Source organism: Alexandromys fortis, unplaced genomic scaffold, assembly GCF_014885135.2.
Source record: "Alexandromys fortis isolate MF-2015 unplaced genomic scaffold, M_Fortis_MF-2015_v1.1 scaffold_2_1_26212458, whole genome shotgun sequence".
In the NCBI taxonomy this organism is placed as follows: domain Eukaryota; kingdom Metazoa; phylum Chordata; class Mammalia; order Rodentia; family Cricetidae; genus Alexandromys; species Alexandromys fortis.
The window spans coordinates 7742541-7768251 of NW_026067930.1; the positions used below are offsets into that span (position 1 = coordinate 7742541).

General features: G+C 47.6%; 1 protein-coding gene and 1 pseudogene across 3 annotated transcripts in view; both read left to right on the forward strand.

The window, feature by feature from the left end:
- Zfat (zinc finger and AT-hook domain containing) overlaps positions 1 to 25711 on the forward strand; it is a 160580-nt gene that overhangs the window by 39656 nt on the left and 95213 nt on the right. For 2 of the 3 annotated variants that reach the window (XM_050145230.1, XM_050145229.1), the window contains exon 3: positions 2434 to 2685. The exons of the other annotated variant lie outside the window; for it this stretch is intronic. In XM_050145230.1, the coding sequence (XP_050001187.1) occupies positions 2434 to 2685 (252 nt within the window). The remainder of the gene's footprint in view (positions 1 to 2433; positions 2686 to 25711) is intronic. 3 annotated transcript variants of the gene reach the window in all.
- On the forward strand, positions 20760 to 22751 carry LOC126503368 (TIMELESS-interacting protein-like; annotated as a pseudogene).

A 25711-nucleotide genomic window follows, 5' to 3' on the forward strand; every position in this document is an offset into this window, starting at 1 on the left:
TTAGGTGCTAAGGGATAATGTAAGGCATAACCAGGGCTGCAGAGAGCCCCCGTGTGCTGGCAGAGGGACTCCCAGCCAGTGTGCCATGCTGCTCACTGCGCTGTGCTCCCTTGTGTGTCATCAGCACTGCCAGCCCAGCACACTGTGCCTCTGGACAAAGCACCAGACACCTGTTACACCGGGTTTCCTGGTTCTCCAGCTGAGGGCACAGTTCTCTACAAGACACAAGCCATAAGCTTTTTTTTTTGGGGGGGGGTGGAAGGGTCTCAAGACCACCCTCTTTGAATGGCTAGCTGAAGTTTGGGGGGTTGTTGTGGTCTTCCTCCGGCTCAGTAACTTGCTAGAGGAACTAACAGAACTCAGCAAAGTCCTACATGTAGGACTGTAGGTGGGACTAGGCTGGCTCTCAGTAGAGCTTTGGGTTTCCCGTTTAGTGCTGGATGTCAACACTTCCCACCCTCATGCGCGATGAGATCAAGACTCACGTAGGAAGTCTCTCACGCTATCACCGCTCACAGCTGTTGCTGGGGTCTGGAAGGCCTACTGCTCATGTGTGATCTCCATTCTCCTAGGTCTTCCAGTCCCTTTCCCTCTGGTCCCTCTGAAGGTCAGAGGTGCTGTGTTGTACTGCGAAGTTCCCATCATGGGTCACCTAAGCCAAAACCCTCAGGCACACATACATCTATCAGAAAGGACGTAAGGGCCTGGAGGTCACCCAGGGCAAGGACCAGATCTCTCTGTTGGTTAAATTCATCTTGACTACACAGCTGTATGCTCAGAGCATTCAGAGAGCAGCTTCTGTCTGCACAGCAGGACGTCGCTCACCAGGCTAGTGCTGGGCCATAGACTTCAGTCAGCTGCTGGGTGCTGGCTTGTGCCGCTCAGCTGAGGGGTGTGAGGAGTATTCTATAGGTTCTGTTAACCTGGCTTCCCGGATGTTAATTCCTGTTCCCCCTGGTTGCGTGTGTTGTTGTAAAGAATAACAATAGGGAGTTTCAAGGCTTTGACGCAAAGGCTTTGTTCTTACTCCATTACTGGATTTCTTCCTTGAACCTTCAGTGCCCAGCCACTGGTCCTCCTGAGACATAGCCTTTGTCCTTGGTAGTATCCAGTTCTGACAAAGAGATCAAAGGGCTTCAGTTTGTTGGCTGCTTTGTCTGGTCTCTTAGTGTGTTTTACCCACCCCCAATGCCCTAGTGAGATGGAGTGCAGTCTGTAGTGGTGCTGGCTACCTAGGCCAGAGAAGGCTATGGACTAGATCCTCAGGCAGTGCTGACCTGTGCTTGGCATTATAGCTCTGCAGAGGTTCTGTCACACAGGGAGATTTCTCGTTCCATTTTAGTGCCCAGTGTCCCTGAATGCCTGGGGACCCTGGGTTGTGGCCAGAGGACATAGTTATGTTGCTCCGCCCTGCAGATTGTCTTCCCATCTCCCTGCCTTGTGGGCTTGGGTGACCCCCTTGATTAAAGGGTGCCACTGTGCTAGCGTTGAGCAGAGTCACTGGTGTTTCCCTGTGCGAGCCTCAGCTCTTTAGACAGCAGGAAGAGTCTTGTCCATTCTATAGTCAAGCCATCACCTAACATGGCACCAAGCCCTAGGACCCCTCTACTCAATCCTGAGGAGCTGTTCAGTGCCAGCTCTAGCATTGGGGTGTCGCCAAGCTGGGGCCATACCCCTGCTTGGACTGTCTCCAAGGCTTATCACATTCATAGAACTATATCAGCCCCAGTTCACATGACTGTATGTGCAGTTCTGTCCACTGCCCCTGCTTCCTGCTTAATCCCACCTTCATTCTAGAGGCCAGTATTTTCATGATGAGCACTAATGGACCAGAATGCTGTTGTAAAAATGTAGTTTGGAACTCACTCTGAAGCAGTTCTGATCATACTATTTAAAAATTCCTAGGTCAGTAGGCAGCTTGAAGAATGTTATTATCTTTTGCCCTGTAATCTGTGGCTTTACATTATAATACTTTTCCCCTCCTTTTTCCCAGGACAGTTTGAGTCTTTGACATAATCAGATCACTTGCATAATAGGAATGTGGTGCTCTCATCAGTCCCGGAAAACCATTCGCAAAGGGGTCTTGAAGCACTTTCTGAGAACTGGGTTTAAGTGGAAGTGAGGATTAATAAGGGCAGGATTTATGTACTGCCAGCTGTCCTCACAACATGAACTTGTGCCCCCTTCCAGCTTTGTTGAAGGACTGTGTGTAGAGGTTCTGACCGGCTGGTAGTCTTGAAGCAGGATATTGCAAAATCGATTACCATTAGCATCAGCATTAAAGATATTTGCAGCTGGTAATTTGGGGAACCACTTCAGATGTTTCGTTTTTAATAAAACACAGACCTTGACCACACTTACACAGAGAGGTTGAGTAACGGTCCTGCTCTGTTCCTCATGTGACTGCCCCCTGCCCTGTTGTTTATTTTGCAGAGTTTTTGGTTATGAAGAGAAAGAGAGGCAGGCCCAAGGGTTCCACGAAGAAGGCCAGCACTGAAGAGGAGATGGTAGAGAGCCTAGTGAGCCCCAGTGAGGACGGTCCCCTGGCTCCAGAGGAAGGGAGTGGCCTGGCCCCTAGCACCTTGGAGTGTAGCAAGTGCTGCCGGAAGTTCTCCAACACCCGCCAGCTGCGCAAGCACATCTGCATCATCGTGCTCAACCTGGGTGAGGAGGAAGGAGTCGCAGGTTAGTGCTGCATGTCAGGTTCTTATCAAGAGCAGTAACCGCCAATACCTGCTTTTATAGGCTGGTTGCTTGGAAGTAGTGTGTGCCTGCGCAGGTCTCTCCATCTGGTTCACAATGGTCGTTTACTGTTCCTGAGAATAGTCCCTGAGGTGAAGATGTCACGCAGTAGGCGAGACCTGCAGCATGCTGGTCAGAGGTGCTTGGAGAGGAACGGTGGGGATTATGGCAGTGGGAAAACTCTTATCTCCTCCTTGGGGCGTTCATGTGTCAGGAGAACAGGGAGCTTTTGGAAGCAAACTGTTGAGGGCAGTCATCGAGAGCAGTCATCCTAATATGAACACAGGGGACCTGGACAGTGCTCAAGCGTGAGGTGGAGGACATTTAAGTGGATGGATGGAGTCAAGGGTGGCAGGCTGAGTGGTCACTGGTGACCGAGGACCGTGGTGGGCATTCTTGAAGAAAAGCCATCATGTACTTCCTCTGGCTGGGTTCCTGGCTGGGCTGCAGCACTGAAGCCCTCGAGTGGGGCTGAGGGTGATCGCAAGCATGGCATGAAGTGGCCACATCATGGCAAACTCACAGATGACCTTTCTCTCTTCGAGGCACACCCAGACGAGGGAGTTCTTGAAGGGCTGGCTGCACTGTGCCAAGTGTGCTGTGTGGGAGCCCAGCATGTGGTCAGGGTTTGAATCTGCTCCAGCCTTGCTGGCCTGCTTTAACTCCAGTTTCTTCATCAGTAACACAGGAAGAAAACCTGCTATTTTGTGTGAGTGCTCTGAGTGTTAAGCGAGACAGGGCTTCTCCAGAGCTTGATGTAGCACTTGCCGTATCAGAAGACGCAGTATTCATAAGCTCCTCTGTTAACTGTTACATCCATGTGGCTACAGAACCTTTGTCATCCTGGCTGTTCTGAGGACAGCATGCTTGACACTGAAAAGGGAAGATACTTGCCTGGTGTCTGTTGGGTAACAAGAGGACCTGACCTTTGACCCCAGGCCATCCTCTGACCCGCTGTTCTTAATTTGTTTACTGTAAATGTCTCCCAGTGATGAAGCAGGATGCCTGGTATGCAAAATCCCAGCACAGCTTGGATGGATTATTAAGTAATTCATCAATTTATACTTAACAAGTGTCCAGGTGGGTGGCTGAGGCTCATTGCCAGCATCTGTGGCAGCTGATTAAGACGTCTCTCCAAGCTCCTAAAGAGCGCTAACCATGGTCATGTGACCCTTGCCACTTTGTGTGGTAACAGAATCCTGATGTGGTAGTGGGCTGACAGCTGCCCCATAATGTGAGACAGTGGAGGGGGGAGGGAGGTCAGTGCTCAGTGGGGGTCTGTGTCTCAGCTGAGACCCGAAAGTCATTTTGGAAAATTGAAGATAGGTTTTAGAGAGCAGTTGCTTAGGCTCAGGTTGTATTATCTCCAAACCTGAAACTCAGACAGCCCTGGCTCTGTAACTCATTGATGTGGGTTATGGGCGTTACTGTTCTCTCTCTGTGTCTCTGCTTTTCTGTCCACTGTCTCTTATATACCACATGCAGATACATACACATGCGCATACATCAACCCCTCCTCTCTGTCCACTTCTTACATACCACATGCAGATACATACAGACACATGTGCATACACCCACCCCTCCTCTCTGTCCACTGTCTCTTACATACCACATGCAGATACATACAGACACATGTGCATACACCCAGTCCTCCTCTCTTCTCTCATCCTCCTTGATATTGGTCGCACCCTCAACATCCCTGGCCACTATGGCAGCCTTTCTGATCTCTACCTCATCATCTGCAGACTGGGTTCTCTGCCATTAAGTGCTGGTTGCTGTGCCTCCACAGCCTTGTCCTGACTGACTGAGATGCCCCGACCTTTCTGAAGATGCCTGGTATTTGGGATTTCAACTCTTTTGTGGTACTAAACTTTCCTCCCTGCCTCCCAGGTCTAGGTCTAATTTTGGGGCAAAGTAATAAGTTCTCATCTAGCTGGTATAGAACCCATCTCTTCTTATTAGTTCTTCATCTTTTCCCACTCCAGATGACTTTACTATGTGGCAATGTGGCATCATCTTCCAGGGTTTCCATGTTCCAGTGTTGAGGTCAGCCTTGGCACAGCCAGTGACAAGCTGTGTTATTATGTTTTTTTTGTGTGTGTGTGTAATTATAAACAAGGACTTAGTAAAATCTTAGGTATTCGTGTCTGTGTGTGGTTAAATTCCTGACCGCAGATCTGCCTAGTCAGAAAATACATGTTACTACATTTCTCCATAGATAGCCCCGACCAACTTATGGTCCAAAACAGTCTGAGAGCACCATTGGATTGTATGAATTCTGTTGTCTCTGTGTGTGTGTGTGTGTGTGTGTGTGTGTGTTACGTGTGTCGGGATGACATGTGGAGGCTAAGGGTGTCCTCAGTTATTGTTCCTCTGTCCCTGTCTACTAGGCAGGTTCTGTCAGTGGCTTTGAGCTTACTGCATAGGTAAACTGCCTGGCCAGTGAGCCCCGGGTATCTGCCTGCATCAGCCTTCTAGTGCTAAGATTGTAAGAGCATGCTACCATGCCTGTGTTTAAAAAAAAAAAAAAACCTTCCTAGTGTATTGTCTGGGGTGAGCTTAGATCCTGTGACTGCAAGGTATGCTCTTTACTGACTGAGGCATTTCCCTCGCCCTGTGCTTTCCTTTCATAATACAGGGAATTCTAAGAAGGTGGCAAATAAAACTCAGAATCTTAGTGGAGAGGTGAATGCCTGTTCCACTGCCCGTGAGGAAAGACCTTTCTCCGTTCTTAGCCCCCATACATACATCTTTTCAGGACTCTTCTGGGATCTCTTTGCATTCTCCAATCTAGCAGATACATTGCTAAAGTTTTAAAATTTTTTATTCGTGTATGTGTATGAGTGCTTGCCTCATGTTTATGGGTGCCTTTGTGGGGGGACAGAAGAGGCTGTGGGGTCTTCTGGAACTGGAGTTACAGGTGGTTGTGATCAGCCCTACGTGGGTGCTGGGAACTGAAGTTGTGTCCTGGAAGGGCAGTGTGTGCACTTACCCACTGAACTATATCTTTCAATTGTTTTTGAGAATTTCATACATGAGTATACTATATTTACATCATTTCTATACTTTTCCCCTCTCCAACTCTTTGCTCACTCCACTCTTTGGGCTCATGCCTCATCTTGTACAATTACTACTGTTATGTACATATACACGTGTTTATGTGTGTGTGTATGTTTGTGTGTGTGTCACGTACCAAGTTCATGTAGTGTTACTCATATATTCATGGGTTTAGGGCTGATCACTTGAGATTGGATAACCTATTGGGAGAAGGTTGATCCTCCTTCTCTTAGTAGCCCTGCCTGTAGTTCTTCATCTAGGAGTGAGGCCTTGAGACATTTCTTTTATCCTCTTGGCATAGCAAGAGGATGGTCATTAGGCATGTCTTTTTAGGGAACCGTGTTTTTGAGATTACATGGGTGCAGCATCTCTATCATGTCTAGAAGATGCTGTCTTGCAGCAAGCCCTTTGATGCTTACACTATTCCTCCTGTCTTCTATAGTTGTACTGTAAATATATCACCTGGGGGTCAGCACCTGAAGGCCACTTACTCTGCATTTTGATCAGTTGTATATCTCAATAGTAGCTTCCAGGTGTTGCAAAATGAACCTTCTTTGATGAGGGCTGAGAGCTCCACTTACCTGTGGTGCAAAGATTAGTGTTTAGAATATAATTAGAACCCATATTGATTTAGGGAAATGGTAGTAGTTGTTTCTCCTCTAGAGTCTGAGACCTCTCCAGCCAGGGACAATTGGTCAGGTGTACAGTATCAAGCATTCCCTCTTATTTAATCACCTTATGTCCACTTAGACAGCTCTTGGTTATTAGAAAAATACAACTGCCACTATGGCACTATTGGAACACTATCAGACCAGTATTGCTGTGGTTTATAGGCGTAACACCTGGGTAGAACTGTTGATTTTTTTTCTTTTCTTCCTTGGAAACTTGTGTAGCTCCTTCTGATAATATAAGAACCAGTCCTCAGGAAGGAGGCTTCCAGGTTAGATCTGTTCCATTCCTCCAAGTCCTGTGTCTGAAGGATGTGATATCTTCAGCGACAGGGACTTACCTTCAAGTTCTGAGAGGCAATCAAAGGCAATAGCAGCACTTTATATTGTTTAGAGGCAGTCTCTTGGATTCCTGACTAACAGCTTGGAGGTTTCCCTTATCTGGCTCTGGGGTTAGGTGCCCTATATGGCCCCAGGTATACTTTTTAGGCCTTTTTTTTTTAATTATTGCAAAAGCTGTTTTCTAGTACCTCTCAGGTTGCACGGGATACTCCCAGAGTTTCATAGTGAATGCCTCATTGAGTTCCCAACCTAACAAGGAAGCCATTGTTACTGTGCTTAGATGAGAAGATTGAGCACCATGATGGTAGCCCTGACTGACCTGGAGCTTGATATGTAGACCAGGCTGCCTTTGAACTCAAAGAGATCTGCCTGGTTTAGCCTCTGTAGTGCTGGAATTAAAGGAACATACCATCACTCCCAGCTTGAAAAAGATTAACATAGCCTGTATGTGGTTCTTGTGACTGTTTTACTAGGTGCCCCAACCCCAAACAATGAGCAAATGCCTACTGTTGTCATTTTTAAATGCCTACTGTTGTTATTTTTAAATACCATACTGTATTTCTTCATATGTGTAGGCCTATAGTTAAGGGACAATAGGATTATTTCAAAACAGTCTTTAACACACAATCTTATCATGAGTCTTTGCATGCCATTATTGACTTAGGAAAATGTCTCATCGCATAACTTTGGGTAGAGAACGAATATTTTACATTACAGCATATTCAGGTATTGTCAAACCGACCTGAGAATGCAGGTCCCAGTCCTTTTCCATCTCAGGCTTTGTCTTCCTTTGTCCTTCATTGTGTAAATTGTTATCTTTTTGATCTCTCATGCAAATCTTGCATTAAAACTTTTAATTTATAGCTCTTTCATCACTAGTAGATTCTTTGTGTGCATGGCTAGTTATTGGCTATTTGTGTTTGTATGTGGTTGGGGTATTCCTTGTTCATGTCCTTAACTCATCGTCCTTTGAACTGTCCTGTGAGCTGCAAATATTCCCCACAATTTGTCATTTATCCTTTAAAGTCTCTTGCATTTCTTTTTGGCTTTAAGTTTCTTGCCCTTTTATATTGTAGCTCAGAAAGCTGTTGCCGTGCTCTCAAATACGCCTCTGCCTATTTCTGTTGCTCACGTGCTTTCATTAAATCTACATATTTGAAAATTACTGGAAATTATATTTCTGCATAACTTGAGAAGTAAGGTTATACACACATGATCAATGCATTCATGTCAAGGAATTCTTAATAAATTTTAGTCAATAAAATATATTAAAATATAAGATCTATTGAAAAGGGTCTTGCAGTTCAAAGTCTAAACACCTCTTACAAATAAACCTTGTGCTTTGGAGTTGCAAAGACAGTGCATAGTGGTCCCATGTCCCCACACCCTCACACAAAACTAATACTAAGGTTCTGAGTGTGCTGGTGTGGATCAGATCACTTGTCTTCCATATAGACTTGTCAGCCGTTCTGCCAGCAGGTGGCAGAATTGTCCTACTCCCTCAAAGCTCACCTGTTGCTGTCCCTTTACTCACACCCCCACTCCCTACAGGCGTCCACTGATCTGGTCTCCACATCTGTGATTCTGTCCTTTTGAGAGTGCTGTGTAAATTGAACAACACAGTATGTGACCCTGTAAGACTAGTTAAAAAACAACAAAACAGCTTGTGTTTAAACTCCGTTTAGTCATCTAGGTATCTAAGTCTAGCCATGTGTTTATTCAGAATCCCCTACTCCTTTGGGGAGAGGTGGGGAGCAAGATCTTTTCTTCCTGGCCTTGCCTGGTTCTACCACATCCCTTCCTTAACAATCAGTGTTATCTCTGTCCCAGGGATGCAGAGCACATCCCTTCCCTGAGCCTCTGGCGGGGAGGCTTTCATCTACCTTAGTAAGCAATGGAAGTCCCTCTGCATGCTTCCTGTTGTTTGCAGTCCACTCTGTGATAATTAGACAGCGACGGCAGCAAGGCAGGCAGGCCTGGTCCTCCTGCCAGGATTATCAGTGTACACAGTAATGAGCTGTGTGAAAAACAGCCTCGTCCTTCATTGATCCGGGCGACCTAAAAGGACTTTAGTTTCACAGATAACCTAATGCAAAGGTAGAGACCTCGCTGTTTTTCCACCCTTTGGTCTCCGTGGATACCTCTCAAATGGAGAAGTGCCCTTATGCCCAGCTGCCTGGGGCTGAGTTGCTCACACTGCACCGTGCTCCCAAGCCTGCCAAACACAGAATTGCAACCTGAAAGCAGTCCCATAATTCTTCCTGTCCATGCACTGTAAAGAGTACTTCAGTGACATTTCAGAAATTGACCTTGACTCTAGAGCTTGTTAAAACAATTAGAAGAGAACAAAATAAGTGGTTTTCTTCCCCCTCTCCTCTGAACCCTGGCGAGTTAAAATAACATTTTGAATATGTATTCAACATTTATTTATTTTATTCTGAATTTCAATAGTAAGAGGAACTGGGAAAAGAAATGGTTTTCCCCTGTTGTTATGCGAAACAGCTGGTGTTTTTGAAAAACACTTTTCAGCCTACAGAAATCAATATGTCAAGTTTCTGAAAGTGGCTTCAGAGCCTTCAAAGTTTGTTATTCTGGGGTCATTCCCTGCAAAGAGTGTTGTAAAATTCCCCATTGCTTATGTTAAATACTCTCCATGGAGGAGTGCATGGGGTCGTCAGGTAATCCCAAAGACACCGGGTGTGCTCCTTGGACATTTGGACTGTACTTCAACTCTGTGCCTTCTGCTGTGATTGTGACCACTGCTGGTGACTTGATGAAGACGCTCTGAGCTACATTTGAAAGTTTGCAAGTGCAAGGCTGGGTGTGCAGCAGTCCTCTGAGTATCACACTTCTCTCCTTGGAAGATGAGTGTTGAAGCTGACTGTTTCTTTTTGCTGCCTGTTTGTGCTTTTTTTCCCTTTCGATATCCCCGCTGACCACAGTTGCTCCCCCTAAATGAACTGTGTCTTTCCAGAACATGAAGCAACTTAGTCCCTACCCTGAAGACAGCCCCTCCCCCCAGCACACCCATCACTGTTCTCTCTGTCCACCTGCCAGGTTAGTAAGGCCTGGCTGCTGTACTTCCCCTCCCTCCGCTTTTCCCCCTGGGAATATATAATGATAACTTCCTGTTCTCTCTCACCTTCTCTCAAGCATGGCATCCTCTGTTTTTGGGGTGCTCCTTTTTGCTTTTTACCCTGAATAACTACTCATCCTTCAGCTGTTATAGAATGCTAGCAGCCCCAAACCAGTGGGTCACTAATATAACACTGAGGTCTTTTCTGTGGGAAACCCATCTTCTATACCAGTCAGCTCCTGTCATTTCTAAATCCCAGGGCTTAGCCCCAGTGTCTCTTTCCTGTGCTTCACCTTGGCCTCCCAGAAGCTCCTGGCTTCTCTCCTCTCTCTGCAACTTGGGCAGTTTCTGAGCTTGTTTGCCATAAACCTATGGCTTAGAAGGTGGAATTCCATTCTGCTGGGGCCTGCTTCCCTGGGGACTAAACGAAGATTTTCACCTTCCTTTTCTTCATCAGTATCCTGATGAGTTTGCCATAAATAGGCCTTGTAGCTTACTTACTCTATGGGCATGTCATTTCTCAGCAGCTCTGTAGTGTTTACAGCAGCGCTGGGCATGCAGCAGGTGCTCAGTGTTTAGCCTTTGAGGGAATCCACCAGTCCCCTAGGGCAGAAGCTGCTGCTGTGTGGGGCACTCAGAGTGTTCTGTAGCCACCATCTGTTCTCCTATGTGAGGGGCTCCCCTTTCCTTCCCACTCTGAATAACTGCTCATCCTTCAGTTGTCTTGGACACTCACAGCCCCCAAACCAGTGGGTCCCAGACACAGCAGTGAGGTTTCTCTTTTAGGACACCTGCCCTCTCCTATACTATCCAGTTCCTGGTTATCTCTAAATCACAGGGCTGTGCTGGTTCTTCTCTACTCAGTCCCAGCATCCTCGTTGCTGTGGTAAGCCTGGGCTTCCCTGAAGCCTTTTCCTTCTCTCTGCTCTTGTGCAGCCTTCCCAGTGTTGCTTGGAGCTTGTGCAAGGCCAAGTTCATGATGCTGGCGGCTGCTGCTCAGTACTTGCTTCCAATTGACCCCAGATGCTGCCGTTCTTTTGTTCTTTGCCCCAGCTTTTCGTGTCTCATGGCTCAGCTGCTCCTTTCTAGCCCAGGCTTCCAGGGTAACCACTCCTCAGAGGGAGACACTCCAGACTCACCATAGCCTCTTCTTTCCACTCCCCTCCACATCTCCCGTCTCCTGGCTCTGCTGACCTGGCCTTCCAGCAACTCTTAACTCTGTGGTCTTTTGTTATCTTTGTGTAGAGTTCACATTGACTTTGGACTAGTCGCTGTCTTTCTGGTTCTCCTTTTGGACCTAAGACCCTGTCTTTCTAGACAATGCAGAAAGAACACTGAGGACCTGCTTCTTGCTGACGCTTTTCCCATGTCCCACTGTCTCAGCCGTTGCTCAGCCTGGCCTGTCCCATGTTCTGACACTGGGCTGCTTGTCTCAGGCAAACACTACCTCTTTGCACTTCTTGCTAATAGCTGTCTCCTAGATTATTTCAGTGTTTGCCTCCCGCAAAGTCCTGTCAGCACCCTTAGCCAGGTATTTTGTCCTCCTCTTGTCTTCCTGAGGAGTATGGTGTCTGTAGCATAGGTAATGCTGGTGAAGGGTGTGGGCACACAGGTGTGTGCTTATTATTCAGAGGCTTCTGATGCTCTCTCTGTACAAAGTTCACATTCATCTTCTGTATTGCTTGGGGAAGGAGGGAATTGGACACCTAGAGCTGTGAGCAGTGGGAAACATTAGGGGGTTAGACACGGGCTTAGATCACACTGGGAAGGCTTCCATTTACATACTTCTGAACCTTTCAGAGGTGATGGAGGCCTGAGCTTCCCACACTTGAGTACAACTCCAGAAACCTATCAGCTGGTTCTGCAGTATTGCTGCCTTCTAAAGAGTCCTCCTGCACCAGCGGCCGTGCAGGACACTATGTGTCTGCTTTCTTGTACCACTGGGTGCCAAGGCAAGTGTCTTTTTCCTCAGGTTAAGAAATGGAGGGGTCTGCTAGGCTATGGAACTTTGCTAAGGCTAAGTGAAGAGTGCAAGCGGAAGGGAATACTTGAGTCTAGGTCTTCGAGAGGCCCAAGAGCCAGCTCTTGATATGAGGATCACAGCCTCTGGGAGGCAGCGTCCTGCATTGCTGACCTTGATTCTCCACTCTGCCCGTCCCAGGCTTCTGTGAGTTAAAACCTGTAGTCCAGTTGATATTTTAGCCTGACACTAGATGTGAGGGCTAGGGAGAAACAGGACTAGAGCTGCACCCCACCTTGTCTGTTGCACCCCACCTTGGCTGTCTGTTGCTGGTGTCCTGTGGCCCTTTAGGGATCAGATGCTGCTTGAGCACCTGCTCAGGGATCTGGGACACTCACTGAATCTTGTCTCAGAAGAGTTTGTGCCAACGCTTTTGTAAGAAAGACTTTGCCAGTATCTCAGAGCCAGCCAAAGACTGAGAGCTCTGAGGCCTGTAGTGGAGGCCTGCTGGACCATGCTAGAGGCAGCAGGAGCAGCTCAGTGACCATGCTGCTGCCTGGATTGCAGGGGGCTGCCTGCTCCCTCTCAGTGTGGACAGGCCAGGAGTAGGGTGGTGCAGTGCAGCTCCTGTCAGCAGGCTTTTTGAGCAGAGGTGCAAGTGTGTAAATTGAGGACATGACCACTCCAAAGTATGGTTGAGGGGAAGGTTTTTATTGTAGATAGGAGGAAGAGTACAGCCGGAGTCATCTGTGAGAGTCCAGAGCAGGGAGAGAAATAGTAAACTGAACATGGTCAGCAGACTGGACTAGGCCATGAGAGGAGAGAGGAGGATGGAGAGCAAGAGAGAAAGGGAAAGAGATTACCAAGAGAAAGGGGTGTGAGAGAGGGGACCGGGAGAGGAAGACAAAAGAGAGTGAGCATGGCCGAAATGGCAGGGTTGTATGGAGATGAGAAGCCAATGAGCTAGATATTTTAGGGTAGGGGTGTGGTGAGAAGAGCTGAGGAGAACCACAGGTAGTGGTGATACCCAGTGAGCCTGAGGGCCAGCGTGCACTTCACAGACTGAGAGGTACCACAAAAAGTCGTTTGTCCGTTCTGACAGAGATGATGAGGTGGCTCCTCTGGGAGAGGGGAACAGGCTCCAGAATTTGGACCTGACTCAAGCAACCGCTGTGCATTGCAGACCTGGTCTGAAGGACTTCCCCATGGCAACCTCTCAGAGCTCAGTGGTCCTGGAATAGATGGCCCAGGGCTGGAAGCCCTTTAGCAGATTGCCTGGGCCTGGTGCTTCCAAGATGCTGAGGAAGTTGGTTTTGCCACTAAGTGAGCTCTCACCGCACACATTCTCACTTCTGGCTGCCCTGAGCTTATGCTGCTGTTGGGGCCAAGGCAGATTTGGGGGACCAAACCTGAGTTAGACAGATTCAGTTCTTTGAGCTGCTGAGTGTCGGAGAGCAGAACAGGGATGTAGACACATACAATACCATGGAGGGTGAAGCACATACCTCTGATGGGAGATCTCCGAGGTTTCCTGGAGGAGCAGTGTGGGCCATGAGTACCTGCCATCTCTGCCATGCAGTGGCTGTAGGGGAGAAAGTGAAACAGGTCGATAGGCAATGGCTGCTTGCTGGTGTATACGCCAAGCCTGGAGGTGAAGCAGGTTGCAGACACCCCGAGGGGAAGTCTGGGTGGTCCACTCAGGGAGGTTGTAATGTGAGGAAGGGGCATACTACACGGAGGCCCCTGCCCTTCCGGGACTCATGTTCATTGAAGACTTTTCTCGGTGGATGCTGCTGGAAGCAGGGCTCACCCGTCTTGCCCTCATCACGGGAGAGACAGGAGGTGTGAGGAGGCCCGAGGGAGGAGGAAAGAATGATGCATATTCAGCAGGTTAGCGAGAATGATTGTGAGGCTGCAAAGCTTCCTAAACTGCTGTATTAGCAGGGTGGAACAAATTGGTGGCAGAGTCCCAGAATATAATCCCTTATCAGTCTGCTGTTCTGACAACTGTTCCGGGCCTTTCATTAATGTGACTGATAACATTTGACTCTCTAGGGCATCATGAGATTTAATTAGTTTTGGGGCAATTTAGAATAGGTACTTCAGAATACTAGTGTAGTGCTGATTATGCGGGAATGCACATAAACTAATGTCTACAAACTGTGATTGCTGGACCCGAGACATGTGACTTTCTGTGCGCAGGTCAAGGATGGAAAATGTGGGTGCAGGTCCTTCCCTTTGTATATGGAGAGTTGGGAACAAGGAGCATAGTGGCAGAGGAGGGGTGGTGAGCAAAGAGCTGGAAGACATCTGTGCAATAGGAGCACTCATAAGAGGTGTTGCAGCTAGCGTTCTCTATTAGTTACCTCATTGTTGTGACAGAGTACCTTACGGAGAGCAGCTCAAGGTAGGAGAGATTGGTTTTTGCTTTCGGTTTGAAAGGGTACAGTCTGTGGTTCACATCTGGGGGCAGCAGGATGCTGAGTGAGCAGGGCTGCTGCTCATTTCTCTCTGCCTCTCTCTCCGTCTCTTTCTCTCTCTCCCTCTCCTTTCCCCCTTTTTATCCAGTCCAGGTCTCAAGTCAGTGAGACAGAGGGGAACCACATTCAGGGTGTTTAATTAATCCTCTTGGAAACACACACATGAAGGGGGAGGGTTTCCTATGTGATTCAGCTCAGTGAGCAATGAGGAGAATGAAGAGAAGCTATCACGGCTTCCCTTGTGCAAGGGTGAGCACACTCAGCAGAGCTGAAAGTGAACATGTGTGTATATACGTGCTTACCGGTCAGGGGCTACATGGAATGGGAGTTTTTGAGCCCCTGTTGTCACCTAGAGTCATCCAGTGACTGCTGTGTGTGTGTCTCTGGTAGTTGATGACTACATGTGTTCACTAAAGAGAGGCCCTTTCCATAAACTTCTCAGAGAACTGGACAGACAGAGAAGTCAGGAATGCTTCAGGCATGTCCTAACAGTGGTGGGCAGGGCAGGGCAGGAGGCCTGGAAGGGTGGTGTGGAGCTGCCCACCAGCTGACGATCTGGTTCTGAAGTGTGAAGGCAGAAGTAATATTTGGAGGCTTGACGAGGTGTGGGGAGCATGGGAGTGGGGCACAGTGAAAATTCAGTTACAGAGGAGCTAGCAGCCACACCAGAAGCACAGGGATTTCACATACGACCCTGAGGTGTTTGATTCAGCAGTGGTGATTGATAGAAGCGACCTGTTTTAGAGATCCTGAGAGAAGTCGATGGGAGGCTGTGTTGTTCTTGGCCTAGAAGCTTGAGCTGACAGGATCATTGTCCCTGCCAATCTCAGATGCCTGGGATGATAAGCAGGTTTGAAAGAAAGGATGAGTTAATTTTGGTTGAGGATCAGGTTTGATGGACTGAAAATGTACAAGAGGATGGAGCCAGCATGCTGGTACAGGACTTCAGCTTCAGTGTCCTTAGCAGCTCAGAGTGTGAAAAGATGATCCAGATCTTAAGGACCTGGGATCACCAGAGGCATGTAGTAAAAAAGCTTGTCTTTATGGAGAAGTGGGCGGGTGAGCAGTGAGGCTCCAGATGAGGCTGGGAAAGAGGAGACACTGAGGTCATGTTACCCAGATAGGTAAAGGGCTAAGGTTGAGAGATCTCAGGACTCTGTGGGATTATGCTGTGGGGTATCCACCAGAGGAAACTACTCGGACACAGGTTTAAACCAATAGAAAGTCTTCATTAGGCTGGTCAGCAACTACACCAGGTGTTCCAGTTCCCTGTGTAACCCTGAACCTTTTTTAGCATGAGCTTTTAAGCTTAAGAGCTGTGTTCTGGGTTGACATACTTAACAAGAACAGTCAGCCAGAAACAGAACTACAGAAGACAAAAAGCAAGGCTAACACATTTAGAAACTTTCCCCAAACTGTGGGCTTCAATCTTTGTGTTTATTTTGGCAGGTGGTACTGTTTGCATGCTGAGTTTTATGTCCTCAGTGGGGCTTCCATCATAGAGTCAGTTGTGCTAAGGTGGGGTCCTGTTACTGTTGGGGTGGAGATGAAGTTACTCAGTGATCAGCTGGCAGCCTGGGAGTCTGGGAATAAACTTTCACCCCACTCTCCTTTTTGCCTTTCATGTTCTGTTGGTGCCTCCAGTGTCCAGACCCAGTTTGAAAACAGAGGACCCTGGTGTCTATTGTGTGGCCCCTGGGGGTCAGTCTTGGGGATGGTAACTGGGGTGAAGAAGAATGGAGGGTGACCCGAGAGGCCAGTGGGACTGCTACAGATCCCAGGGAGCCTGGGTCCCTTTCTTCTTATCTGCTCCTAAAAGAACACGTCAGGCTTTGCTTCTTTGCAATGGCTGCCTCAGGTATTCTGCATGCAGGATGTTAGGCCCTGGTGCCGGGGAAGGCACCTCTAGCACAGTGTGCGCGCCATCCGTGAACATCTGCTTCCCTTTCTAAGGTTTGCTTTCTCCTGTGCAGCGTCATCACTTTTTTAAATGCTTTCATTTCCTTTGGAAATGAAATATAGAGAATTATGTTAGTTTGCTAGGGTTGAAGAGCGACTTTTCACAGATAATCAAGAAATTAAATGTTACAGTTGTTAGAAACTTGGGAATACACAAGGCTTGGTAGCAGGGTGAGGCAGGTACAACCCAATCTCTACCCACTCCCCACTCTCAGAGCTGACCCATCGGGGTCACAGCTTTCACTAACACAAAACAAATTAAGGCCTGTCTGTCGTTACCTGAATGGGATACCTTGCAAGGCCCTCAGATGATTCCTGAAACCTTTCTTGCATGGTGCTGAGTTTGGCCCATGCTGTTGTTCTATACTGATCACAATTATGATGATGTTTTTTTTTCCTGAACATATATAACTATGATAAGGGTTGATTTAGAGATCTGACACAGGAGACCCATTGCCAAACACTGGGCTGCGCTCAGGGAATCCTGCTGAAGAGAGGGAGGAGGTATTGTGGAAACAGTGGTGTGTGTGTGTGTGTGTGTGTTTAGGAATATGGCAGGAAAACCCACAGAACCACTATCCTGGCTCATGGGAACTCACAGAATCTGAACCAACAACCAGGGAGCCTTCATGGGACTGACTTAGACCCTCTGCATATATGTGACAGTTTGTCTAGGTTGGTGTATATGTGGGGCTTTTGGCACTGGGAATGGGGGCTGTCCCCTGTGCACTGACTGGCTCTTGGGAACCTATTCTTCATGCTGGATTGCCTTGCCCAGCTGCTTTGCTGGAGCCAATGGGAGGCCAGCCCCTTTCTAAGCTGTTAAGGAGGAGGGGTAGATTGGGGAGAGGCGAACGGGAGAAGGGAGAAGGAAGTGGGAGGAGGGGATGGAGAAGAGGCTGTGGTTGCATTGTAAAATATTTTTTTTTAAAAGAAATCTGATACAGGAAGATTAATAACAATCACCTAATAAACTGATAATATTGCAATAACAGTGGCTTCACATTCTGAATTGTTTATTTCTAGAATTTTCAGACAAGGTGTGTGTGTGTGTGGGGGGGGTGACTGAGTTTCAGCCCAGACCTAAGCTGTAATGTGGCAGAAATTCCTGAGAACTTCTCACGTGTGCTTGCTCTACTATGTGAGAGGGCACTGCCAATGTTCTCTCGTGACTGCAGATGCTGCTCGAAGGTTTTGAGAGTTCTAAATGTCTCCAGCGGAAAGACAGAGCAGGATCGCATCTGTGAGGCCCTTGACATCGTATCTGGTGATCGCTGCTGTGCCTTCTCAAAGCTGACTTTTATATCCAGTGACATTTGGCCAAGTACCCAGCACGTCCTAATCCAGCAGTTTTGACAGCATTACCAGGGCTTTTCAGAAGTGCTCAGAGGATGGGGTTGCAGAGACCAAGGACGCATGTGTGAAGCAGTGAGCGGGTGATACTGGCACCCCACCCACTATGTCTACTTTAGTTGGCATGTCTGAATTGATTTATGACACCGAAATTGCCTGAGGAGGTCACTTGAAAAGGTCCTCCTACTAAAAAGTGTTTGAAAGTCACCATCCCAGTGTGCCGGTAGACATAGCTGGAGTCACACAACGCTGAAGTATGACATTTGATGGACAAGGGGACTTTGACTAAGGACCTAGTTCTTCGAAACTATGGCTTTATAAAAGCCTTGGAAGGGAAAAAGATATATGAACCAATCGATTTAAGAAGACACATGCTTTATGTAGGAATAGAGTTGAGTCCTGGTCATGGCTCTTGACCGTGCTCTGCCTTCAGGGACCGAGGCATCAGCCTAACAGTGCTCTTTCTTTCTCTCTTGTGATACTGAGTGCAGGAAAAGGACCAGGTGGCATAGGCCATTCTAGCTGTTTTTTTTTTTTTTTGTGAACCCCACAGCTGCTGATGGGGTTCATACTGCCTTCTGCTCCTTCCTGATGACACAGCTCATCGGTTGGGACCAAGAAAAGGTTGTGGGGGTTTGACATCCCCTAGTTTGCCCTAAATCTTAAGTATATCAGTTATGTTTCAGCTATTGATGGGAGTTTTCTCTAGAACCTGCTGAAAAGTCATTTTAAACATTTAATACAGTTTGAAAATAATCCCTTAGGATTAACTATATATGCTAATGTTTTTTTTTCCTGTCACGATCATAACTGATTTTCTGTCACTTGTGATAACTGGTTATAAAGAGGAAAAGTTTACTTTGAGTCACAGAGTTTTAATCTGTAGTCATTTGTCTCTGCTCTTTTTGGACCTATGATAAGACCTCATGGGGTGGTTCGGGAGGAGGAACATTTGGTAGAACAAAAATACTTAACTCTCAAGTGGTTTGGGGAAGCAAAGAGTCTAAGAATGGACTGGGGCTCATGGCCCTGACCTGACTTTTCACCAGACTGCTCTCTCCTGTTAGAGGTCCCTCCGCATCCACCGTGCCACAGGCAGCAGACTAAGCTTTTTAGGAATTGACCTTAGGAAGCACTCTAGCTTCAAACAGCATTGTGTAACCGTACACACATCTGCAGAGAGCATCGGGAAGACTGGGGTTTGATCTGCACGCCAGATCCCATCTACCTTTGCTGTCTTTACTTTTAGAACTTAGTTGTGTTTCTCAAAAGACATCAGCTTGGGACTGGAGTGATGGCTTAGCAGTTAAGAGCAGTGGTTGTTTTTCTAGAGGACCTGGATCCTTTCTCCAGCACCCACATGGCAGCTCACAATCATCTGTAACTCTTGTACTGGGACATCCACTACCTTCTGCCTTTGCAGGCATTGCATGTATGTGGTTCACAGACATCCATGCCGGAAAAGAAACCCTGTACCCATAAAACAAAGAGACAAACACCAGCCTGCCAGCTCTTCAGTCATTCTTCATCAGACACTTCTATACTAAGGGAGAAGGGGATCAATCAGTCATTCTCTTCAACAAGAGTAGGTGTCCCAGCTTTCTTGTTGGGATTAGCTAGGGAGCTGGATTTCAGTTGAGGAGTCCCTCACTCTGCCCTATGTCTCGCCATCTCAGTGAGGGGGCAACTTTAACAATGTCTCTATTGCTAAGTATTCACTCTTTCTCTGTGCTGGGGAGATAAACATTTGTCTGCTGAGCAGAGAATTGCCTCTTTATAGCAAAGAACATGGCTGCCCAGCTAGAAGACATGGGAATGCCCCGACAACCTTAATGGTATTGCAAACGCCTGGCCCTGGCCCTGGCCCTGCATCTGTTGCACTCGGAGCCAGCTGTGCAATTGAGAACATGGCAGGCTTTTGCCCAGGTTCGAGTGGGGCTGCTCATCTGCATAAAAGTGATTAGGAACAAATAGTCTCTTGCTGTTTGTGGAGACTAAGCTGAAGGCACAGAGAGCAAACACCAGTCTTTATTCTGGCCAAATTAGCCTTGAGCACAGATGGCCTGGGCCTGTCTGAGTGAGCTAGGCCGGGGAGGGGCTGCTTAGCAGCTGCAGTATATGCACTGTCTGTACGCCGTCAGCTTCCCAGAGACAGCAATGATGGTTGTGACAGTCACCTTCCAGTGCAGGGATTCTCAACCTGTGGGTCGCGACCCCCCTTTATATTACAGTTCATAACAGTAGCAGAATTACAGTTATGAAGTAGAAACAAAATAATTTTTTTGCTTGGCGGTCAGCACAACGTGAGGAACTATATTAAAGGGCTGCGGCATTGGGAAGGCTGAGAACAACTGTTCCAGTGTATCAGCTAGGCCCCTCTGCTGTCTCTGGGACGCACTCTGTTAGGTCTTTATTGTATAGGCTTGGCTATTTGAACACGGTCTTGTTCCATCCTGGAACTCCCCATGCAGTTGACTCCTTTCCATACACTTCGTCTAACTGTCCGCTTTGCATAGTTTCAGAGGCAGGAGAGGACAGTGGGACAAGCCTGCTTTGCAGCTGGACAAACGTACACATGATGCTGGTCATCAGGGAGAGTCTGAGCTACGTCATTACTCCCTCTTCCTGCACCTTGGTTTCCTTATCTTTCTAAGCAATTGGGAAAGGTCCTCAAGGGCAGAGGGGACTGGGGCACTGGCAGCTACAGTGTACTGCATGGCTGGAGTTTAGTCAGTGTACCCATGGCTGATTCTGAGCTGCCAGAGGATAGGTGACAGACCTGGCCCTTTTCTGGGTCCCTGGTACCCTATGTAGCACCAGACACCTGGAGGACCTTCCTGGTTATTTGCTTAAGGAATGGATGACTTTCCTCATCTGAGATTGGCAGTCTTTTCTATCTCCCTCCACTTGGTTGAGTATTGGGCACTGTGGAAGTTGCCCTGTGGAGTGGGCCGAAGCCTGCCAACATCACTGAGCTCCTGTTTGACCAGGGAGACAGAAGAGAAAGGGTTGAGCCAGTGACAGGTTTAGTCTCCGCAGCTCTCCTGACCTGCTGGTCATAGGGATGTAGGTGTGAGACATGTTTGCGACATCAGAACCCAGAGCACGGCCCTCACGTCGAAATGCTCACTTCCATGACCTGCCAAGGCCTGCCCTTAGCTGCCTCAGGTGGACGGCGACCTCCTCTGCTGACCGACTTGTTTCTTGTGCTCACATCCACTGTCAGTCTTCCCCTGCCATGCACAGTCCCGACTGGAGACACAATGTGGTGGAGACACAGTGTGGTATTTGCCTGTTGACTTTCCTCCACTGGTAGCAGACCTTAGCTATGCATGCTGGCCCACTGGCAGTGTGCACACAGTAGGACTAGATCCAACAACTATGTGCAAGAGGGAAAACCAAAGAGGTGGTTCCATTACAGAGCTACTGAATTTTCCAAAGAAATGGAAGTTACAGAGAATATAGGCAGTAGCTGGGGGAGAAAGTAGACGTTTCTAAAGTCAATAACTCAGAGGAAGCCAGAGACTAGTTAAAACACCCCGGTGAAAGGCCGGGAAGCCTGGAAGCTGGAGGTGGGAAGCGCTAGGCGCTTGAAGAAGCAACTGGAGCATGACTGCCAGCTTTAGGTCCAGGTGGTGTTTCAGTGGGGGGAAGGCAACTTTGAAAACCACAGAGATGGGTGAAGTGAGGGTGCTGGGAAATTCATGAACAACCAGGTCGAGAGGTGTATTGGCTATTTTTCTCATTGCTGCCAGAAGCAACTTGAGGAAGAGAGGTTTATTTTGGCGCAGTATTTCAGAACCTACAATACATCATGGCAGGAGAGGCATGATGTTCTCTCAGGAGTGCTGGGTGTGTGAGAAACAGGAAGCAGAGAGCTCCAACTGGAGTCAATAGCCCATGTCACCTTTAGGGCATGCACATAGAGATCTACTTCCGCTAGCTAGGCCCCTGGCCTGATGCTTCCATAGCCTCTCGCAAACAGCGCCACCTGCTGGAGAACAATTGTTCAAACTGGTTTTATATTCTAGCCACAACAAATAGAAAAAGGATTATATTGTCCAAATGGAGAGAGCAGAAAGCTGCCCAAACAAACAAATAAATGAATAAATAAATAAACAAACAAACCTGCTATAAAATGTCTTTTCCTTCTTCCTATCCCCGTTGGCTTTCCTCAAATAGCTCTAAGTAGGGGGACTATGACTAGGTGTCCGCACAGCTGAGCTAGGGGCAAGGAGCAGGCACTCGGCATGTGGTAGAGAGCTGGGCATTCCTATACAAGGCTGCATGCCTGGTAATATCCAGTTTTCCATGCCAGCCCTCATGCCCTCCTTTGGTCTCACCCTGAATTCTTTACTACTCTCTAAGTGCCCCAGGCACTTGCCTTGGAGCAAGTGTGCTGACAGGTCTCTACAGAGCTTATTAATTCTAGTGCCCTCAAGGGATATGCGGTGATCATCTCTGAGAACCATTTCCTAGGATGCTCAGGGTACTGCCTGGCCCATTGTGTCCAAAACTATGGGAAAGCCTAGCATTAAGGCTCTAGATGCTCTTAGGCAGAGTGGTTACTCCAGGCTGTTGACCTGCTTCTTGTGAGGCCTTATAGAACTGGAGACTTGAAGATTTTATTGACAGAGTTGAAAACCTGGGAAATAAAAAGGAGGTTCAGACCTGTTTAAAACGAATTCGACTTGATCTCCCTATTGTACATGAAGATTTTGTTAACAATAATGATGAAGTTGAAGAAACTAATAACCTCGATGCAACTGCAGCTGGATTTGATCACTTTTTGACAAGCTCATCTGACAGCAAGAAGTTGGCTTCTGAATCCAGTAGGTGTCTAACAGAAGAGCAGCAACAGAGGACTGAGAGAAATAAACAACTGGCCTTGGAAAGAAGGCAGGCAAAGCCACTGAGCAATAGCCAGTCCCTAGAAAATGGTGTGTTAGTGAGCACATCCTGGGCACAGACCGTGGAAGAGAGCAGTACTGGTGAGGATCAAGAAGACTCAGGTGGATTAAACACAGACACTGCAGATGCTCCACGTGTTCCTTCTGCCAACACAAATGAAGAGGAACAGTTTGAAGCAGAGGAACCATTCTAACTTGGACTAACCAGAAATGTTCCAAGTAGCCAGACTTCCACAACAGAATCCTGCAGAGTTTGGGGTTATTTGTAAGTTTTTCTACTTTGTATAAGTCTAAGTTATAAAACTTCTATGGATTCCTGCTTAAAATACAGTGACTATTTATAAAAAAAAAAAAAAAAAAAAAAAGAACTGGAGACTCCTGTGAGGCTATGTAGAACTGGAGACCGAGGATACTCAAGGGTCCTCCTTTGGGGTAGCTCTGGGGGGCCTCTTTGCTTGTTTTCATGTGGAAGTCGCTGTTTTTGGTGGCAGGTGATTTGGATGTGATCCCGGGAAGCAGGGGTTGGAGCTAGGCTAGTGGGACCCAGCAGGACGAGTGTCGCAGGAGATGGTTCTCCGAGCATGGCGGCCATCATCTTCACCATGGCAGCTCTGACTGCTCACACGTGACCCTGAATCAGGCCTGTTGACATTTAACTTTTCCTCCCAGGGGGACTGGATTGGGAGGGCCGTTGGATCCTTACCCGAGGTTCCAGCCGCCTCAGCTTGTTCTTCCTGGTCATTTGGGCATAATTCTGCCCTAATTGCACATGGTGTCAGATGTGCTAGAGTCTGCAGCGTGTGAAAGGTGAGCCGAAGGGGAACTCCGTCTGTACAGTCCTCGTCTCTGCAGGAGTGAGTGAGGGTTTTCAGTGGTAAGGCTGCTCTGGTTGGTGATGTTCACACTCCTGTAAGCAGCTTCTTTGCCCTCTCTGTGATCCCTCACAAACGAATTGGTTCTTCAAGTAGGACTTTGGTAGAATTCTGCTTTTGTTTGCTGTTGATAACGTCCTTGTAAGGTGAGGCAGATGTTTGTTTATATCTGCCTAGGGAAAGAGTCCCCAAATCAACAAGCTGAGGTTAGCCTTGGACTCAACTGTACTTGTAAGAGTTGGATTCTCAGGATGCTGACGCGTGACCCCAGCATTAGCAGCCTGTGACAGCGGTGCAGAGTGACTGTGTGCGGCTCTGCCTCACCGGCTGCTTAAGTTGGGTGTCGCTATTTGTATGTGGTGAGGGACTGGTAGCTGTGCTGCAGGGTCTGCTAGAAAGTGGTGACCAGCCAAGAGCACTGAAGGGTGTATAATTCACGCTTGCTCTGCCCTTTAGATTTTCTTCCAGTTAGTTTTGTGGGTCAGCATATAAGCTTGTGAATTTCATTATGGCATTTTCACACACACACACACACACACACACACACACACACACACACTGTACCTTGGTCATATTTATCTCCCTTTCTCTTACTAGTCCCCTTTCTTTCCTCAAATAATCTTCCTTTCACTTTCATGTCATATATATGTTTATTCCACATAGAAGAGAGATGGGAGAAAACATGCAATATATTGTCTCTATCTTTCTCTTTTCCATTATTCTCTTATGTTCTTCTCTGCTCTTTCTTTAAACCTCTTTCCTCCCCCATGGTGCGTTCTATTTTCATTCAGTCAGTCAGTCTGTCTGTCTGTCTATCTATCTATCTATCTATCTATCTATCTATCTATCTATCTATCTATGATCTGTCTGTCTCCCTCTCTCTCCCTTTCTCCCTCAATCAACCAGTCCATCCATCCACCCATCCACCCATCTCCATATATATACAGGTATACATGCACACACATATAAACATGTCTATATGCACATACTCACATACATAGGAGAGAACATATGTGCTATTATCTTTCTGAGTCTGGCTCATCTCACTTATCATACTGTCCTCCAGCTTCTTTCATTTTTCTGCAAGTGTCATTATTTCATTCTCCTCTTTGGCAGCCCCCTTTTCCCTCTGATCCCTTGATCCCTCGGCATTCCACCCTGCTACTTCTCAGCACCAAGGACCAAGACTTCAGCACATGAGTCTTTGGGGGAGCAGCCACCCTCAGACTGTAGTAATGATTAATGGAAGATGATTAAGTGGTCCAGGGACTAAACACAACATGGTTGGTTGGTCAGTCTGTGGCCCATGTTGTTGGGAGCCATGGGGGGAGAAGATATGCATGTGAGGGTATTGCTTGGGAGTCAAGGCCTTGGCCTCAGTGGCTAGTGTGACAGATGGTTTATGGTAATTCATGTAGATGGTCATATTTTCTCCTAATGGAGACAGAAGGAAGGCATTAAAGGGTTTAAGTCAGAGAATAACGTGGTTAAGTTTGGACTGTAGAATGGTTCACTCAGGAGCTAGGGCGGAGGGGGGTGTAAAGATCTTACAGCACCCGTTAAAAACCAGTTTAAATGTGAACAGAACTCTCCCTAGAACAAGCTGTCTGGGGTCAGTAGTCCAGGCTGACACAGTGCCACTGCCGTGTGACCTGTCTCTTCCTTTCTGAGCGTAGGTGGATTGAAATGAGCTTCTACGTGGCTTCTCCGTGGCTAGTGCTTGCTTCAGTTCCACAGAGCGGCCTGGGAAGGTCTATGGGCAATATTTTGCTTAATAAGGAAGGACTCTTGACAGTCTTCTCTCAGCCCCCTGATGGCCCAGGTCCTATAGCCTTAGCACTCAGACTCTTGGGGTGCTGAAGTGTATTCTCAGCTCCTGAAAGGATGGTGGTATTCCTCATTCCCACAGAGGGTGGAATTGAGGGTGTGGGACCCTTGGAGTGGAGGCATGACTGGCAAAGGTGGTGACCTTTGATGGTTACAGCTCTTGATCAAAACTCTCTGCTTTCTGACTGCCACAGCCACATGGCCAGCCAGCTCACACTCCCATTTCCCTGTACCAGAACTACCCTGTCAGCATTCCTTTTCTGCTGTGATGGAGTGTTCCCTCTGAACTGTTAGCCAAAGCTGACTCCTCCCCACATAAGCTGCTTCTGCCGGGTCTTTTGCCTAATGATGGGGAAGATAACTGTATGCACACCAACAGCTTAACCACAGCGCAGCCAGAAGGCAGCCCCAGTGGCTGCAGTAGTTAAGGTGAGAAGTGGTTTCATCATATCTTCTCTACCTAGG